The 5,000-nt window shown below is 44.7% G+C and overlaps 1 protein-coding gene across 3 annotated transcripts in view; it reads left to right on the top strand.

The window, feature by feature from the left end:
• phldb2b (pleckstrin homology-like domain, family B, member 2b) overlaps window positions 1-5,000 on the top strand; it is a 97,624-nt gene that overhangs the window by 29,009 nt on the left and 63,615 nt on the right. For all 3 annotated transcript variants that reach the window (XM_063207412.1, XM_063207411.1, XM_063207413.1), the window contains exon 5: window positions 2,425-2,544. In XM_063207412.1, coding sequence (XP_063063482.1) covers window positions 2,425-2,544 — 120 coding nt within the window. The remainder of the gene's footprint in view (window positions 1-2,424; window positions 2,545-5,000) is intronic.

The raw sequence follows: 5,000 nt of genomic DNA, 5'->3' as shown, positions 1-5,000 counted from the left end.
GTATTTGTATTGTAGTAGCAATATCTATTTCTGTTAGCTATGGATATAAGTTATCGGTATACATATACATATACAGAGTATCACAGCATTTTTGATGTTGGTTGAATGTTTCATGTTGTCCCATTACCTTTTTGGTCAGACAATCCAAATGGGTCCAGGTTATATATAGATCGCCTACACCAGCGGTTCCCAAACTGGGGGCCGGGACCCTTTAGGGGGGTCGTGGAAGTACTGCAGGGGGGTAGCGACAAGGAAATTTCCATTAAAAACAGGAAATCCATGGGTTAACACAGATAAATTAATTCCATTAATTGGTTAGTAACACCCATGTGGTTAATAGATTTTTTTTCATGCCCTGCGAATTCAAGCAATATCTGAGGGAAAACTATTAATGCAAAGTCTAGCAATATTAATGGACAAAAAATTGATTAAGGGTCGAGAAAATGCTCTTCGCTTGAAAAGGGGGTCCCTGTCGAAAAGGTTTGGGAATCGCTGGTCTACACCAAGGATCCTGGCAAGTTATCTAATGAAAAAGAAAGCAGTGCCGGAATACAAATAGTTTTTGATCAGATTAAATTATACACCCACCCAATGTATTGATCGTGAAGGAAATTAGTTTTATCTAATGTACAACAAGTAAAGTAGTACACATGGATGCTGTCGTCCAAGCCAAAACAGTTTCATTGTCTGTTGCCCCAGTGTTTTTAAAGGGGTTTGTGGAGAGAGGGAGGAGGGGGGGAGTAAAGTAAAGACGTCTCAAATTTGTTCCATGATCTAGTTTTTCCACATCCCAATTCAAGCTTTCTGGGCTTGAGCAGTATGCTACTCTGTCTCTCTCTCGCACACTCTCTCTTGCTTCCTCTCCTCTCCTCCTCCCTGCTCTGTTCCTTTCCTCTCTTCCCATCTTCCTCTCCATTCTGCTCTCCGTTTCTCTCTCTCCACTCTCCCGTATCCGGTTTCATGCTGGCTGGAATCTGGCGTACAGTGACACATAGCTGTCTCGCAGAATTACGGCAGGACGGAGAAAAGACTTCATCATTCATCTTCGTTTCATTGTACAGGCAGCTGGATAAATGGCAATAAAAGTCTTGAATCCTGCAAAAAAAGTCAACATTTCTAAAAAAAAGAGGGGGAAATGATCGATTCATGGCTGTCTTCCAGAATTACGGAGGAACGGAGAAAAGACTTCATGATTCATTTATTTTCATTGCACAGGCAGCGGTGTTACAGTGATGAAAATCTTGGATACAAGTCATTACAGAGAAGGTCGTTCTTTCTGTTTAAAAAAGAGGGGAAAATGGTTAATTCATTTTCCTCAGGTTTACATTCTGCTTAAGCCCATTATCATACTGATAAACGTGTGAAAGGCAAATGCTAACATTAGTTTTGGATAGAAAAGAATTTGAGTGTAAATCACGTGTTGGCAGATTAGTGTTCCAGCGAGGCAATCTGTATTCTCTCTCCCCTGGCAGACTGTAGTACCAGTAAGGTAGGATGAACCCCAAATATCCCTACACACACACTCTCCTGATACACACACACACATGCACACACATACACTCACACACACAGACTGTAACATACACATTCTCACTCTCACTGACCCTGTGGTCCTCTCCGTGGTTGCCAGGTTGGAGGTGTTTGGACAGCTGTGGGGTTGGTAGTGTCTCGATGAGGTCATGACCCCGACGTGGAGTGTAATGCTCCTGCTATTCATGTAAATTGGCCCGCGCAAACACTACACACACACACACACACACACACACACACACACACACACACACACACACTTCTGTCTCTCTCTCTCTCTTTCTCCCTCCCTCTCTCTCACACACACATACACATGCCATGGTCCACTGTTATTCCTCTAAATTGATGGCGGACGCAAACTCATCTCTGTAATGGAGCCCTATCCTACACTACACTATACTATGTTATACCTGACAGAGGGCCACAGATGGAGGCAAGCTGTTACTGATCCCATACACACTGGGACCGTCCCAATAGACTGAACTGGAGGCCCAGCACCGCCAAATATCTTAAATATTGTTTTAAGGACAGCAAATGGTGTGTGTGTGTGTGTGTCTATGTGTCTGTGCCATGCTTTTAAGTATGTGTGTGTGTGTTTCTTGCGGTGTGTGTCATGTATACAGTGGTGATGCATTATGTGTAATGTGTACAGTCATTACTCTCTTTTAAGGAAAACAATGTGTTGCCTATAATGCCATGTCTGTGTAACTTTAAACCGTGAATTCATGTGGTTAAGGACATATTGTGAATTAAGGAATGTTTGTTAGATTTTCACCACTGTGAGTGTTTTTGAGATTCATCTTTCAATGCTCTCTCTCTCTCTCTCTCTTTCAATTCTCTCTCTCTCTCTCTCTCTCTCTCTCTCTCTCTCTCTCTCTCTCTCTCCTTTTCCAGGCTACTCTCTCTGTCTGGGCAAATCCTACTTCTTCCGCTTCAACCACCCCGAGGAGGCTAGCCGGATGAAGAGCATGCTGCCTCAGAAGAGCCCTGTCTCCCCATTGGTCTACAACACAGGTGAGCAGCTGACTTAGCCAATCACATCTACCCCTGCCTCCTTAGCCAGCCAGTCAGGTCTCCCCATTGCTCTACAACAAAGGCGAGCCATTTCCCTAGTCAGTCAGATCTCTCCACTGATTGTTCTTCCATAGAGAGCCAATCAGGGCTCCATTTGGCTTTCATAACGTTAACTGAAAGTTCCTTTGCCAGCCCTGTCTCACCCTTTGGTTGTGTTTTCCTAAAACAATGCAAACATTTGCAGTTTCTTTCTGGATATTGTATGACACATTCATTGCTGAACATTGTTGAAGAGCAGTCCCATGTCACCCGTTTGGTCCCAAAGGCTGGAGAACGACCCTAAGGAGCTTTAGGGTAGTGGGCTTCGAAACTTATGTATACAGTGAGTCAACACTGTAGGTAGTATATCAATGTCAAGGCCGAAGAGTTTTCATTATCCCCGCAGGGCACATTTTCAACTCCATCCAGCAAGAAAGGCACACCAACCAACACACCAACAGCAAAACTAGACTGGAAACAGTAGTCATTGTGAATGTAACATTAAAACATTATAATACGTTGGCTGTAAAATGCTGCAATAAGAACACACAAAGTGAACTGCTTTAGGATGGTCACAACCATTACAAAGGATTTCTTACATATTCTGCAGCTTCTTAAACAGCAAATCGTGACCGTAACAATGCTACACCCCTGCTCTGTTTTACCCTTTGTGTGATGGGTGGAAAATAGACACGGGCAAATACAAGAGCCATTACTCAGTAGACCAGTGCGGCTAATGTAGACACAATGTGAGCTATTGCCGTTCAGAAACGCAGTTGACATTCTTTAGCGTGGGCCAAGCTTCGCTTTGAGTTTGGCGCAAACAGTTCAGGAGGGTGGTCCGCTCCTTCTGACTGTCAGGGACAGGTTATGACTCCATGGGCCCCTGGGCCAGACAACAAGAAAGCCCCCCCCCCCCCTCCATGGCATCGCAAGGTTCCAAAAGATATGGGGGTTTCACAGAGATGTCAGAGAGTTTGTTGCTGGGGTTCGGGGGAGAAATTTTGAAAATACAGTAGTTTACACAATAAAAGAATAAAAAATATAGTCCAATAATTCACAGTTTTTTGTAGTGCGTAGGATTGGGCTTCAGGGCCCTCTTGGCTCTTGGGCCCCTGCACCTGGGACGGGTAGGTCCGTGCAGTTATTCGACTTTCCTGACTGTAGAACAGATCATGGAAAAACACGCACATCCCCTGAACTGGTCTGGGTGCGGGACGAGGGTCCGAACCTGGTGTCACAGACAGACAGTGCTTATTAGATCTGGCTTTTATTTCAGTTCAACATCCAGATAGTTTTAAGAGGATCTGTGCATTTTTCATTTGTTCTGCTTCGAGGGTTACCCAAAGCACTTGACAACAACCACCTCCCACCTCCGCTAGGTACCCTTGAAAGATAAAGACAAAGACATTTCTGAATGTAATTTCTACAGTTGCTTTAAGAAATATGTACAAGTTCCCAAACTCACATTGATTAACACAGATTCTGTAGCAGACACTGGTTCTACTCAGTTCAAGAGGTTCAGTTTCCTCTTTTTTATTTTGCCCCCTTTCTATGGCCAAAAAAGAGAAATTAGAAGTGATCAGAAGTAAAGTACATATTTGTGAACAGAACTTGGAATAAAGATTTTTATTTTCTTCAAAAAAGATGTTCAGTTCAGAAGGTTCAAGAGGGTGGTCTGCTCTCCATCCCACTCCCTGAGCTGAGAGAGAGAGAGGGCACACCTACATAATAACATCTCTCTCCACTTCCAAGACCATTCATTTCAATACATTTAAACTCATAAATGCATGCTGCCAATGTCCAGGGATGCAGGGTAGGGAAGGGAAGGGAGGGATGGGGTGGCAGCCAAAGTCTAAAATCTATTTAGCCCAACCCAACCCACTCCCCCTCCTCCGCCACGCTAAAAAAGATGAAGAAAAACACAATCCAGGTTAAAATAGCCACAGAAGAAAACGCCCTGGCCAGAGGGAGAAAGTACTAACTCCAACACACACACACACTCGCACGCACATGCACACGCACACACACACACACGCACGCAATCGGTCACAAAAAAGGGTTTTCCGGTACCTTCTACTCTCCTTTGATGTGTGTATCGGACCTTGGGGCTGTGAAACCACAAGGATCCCCCTGTCACTCACTCACTCACACACACACACACGCGCGCACACACGCGCACACACACACACACACACACACACACACACACACACACACACACACACACACACAGCAACTCCCTGCCCTCACTTACACGAACACACAATTCATCTGCAGCTTCTGCTATGATGCTTTGTGAGTGTGTGTGTGTGTGAGGGTGTGTGTGTGTGTGAAGGGTTGAGTTACAGGTGGGCAGCCTCAATGACCCCCACCTTCATCACACTCCCAGACAGGTGTGTGTCATTAGACACGCC

This window comes from Engraulis encrasicolus, chromosome 9 (assembly GCF_034702125.1).
Source record: "Engraulis encrasicolus isolate BLACKSEA-1 chromosome 9, IST_EnEncr_1.0, whole genome shotgun sequence".
Lineage (NCBI taxonomy): Eukaryota > Metazoa > Chordata > Actinopteri > Clupeiformes > Engraulidae > Engraulis > Engraulis encrasicolus.
This window is presented reverse-complemented; position numbering and strand designations above follow the sequence as displayed.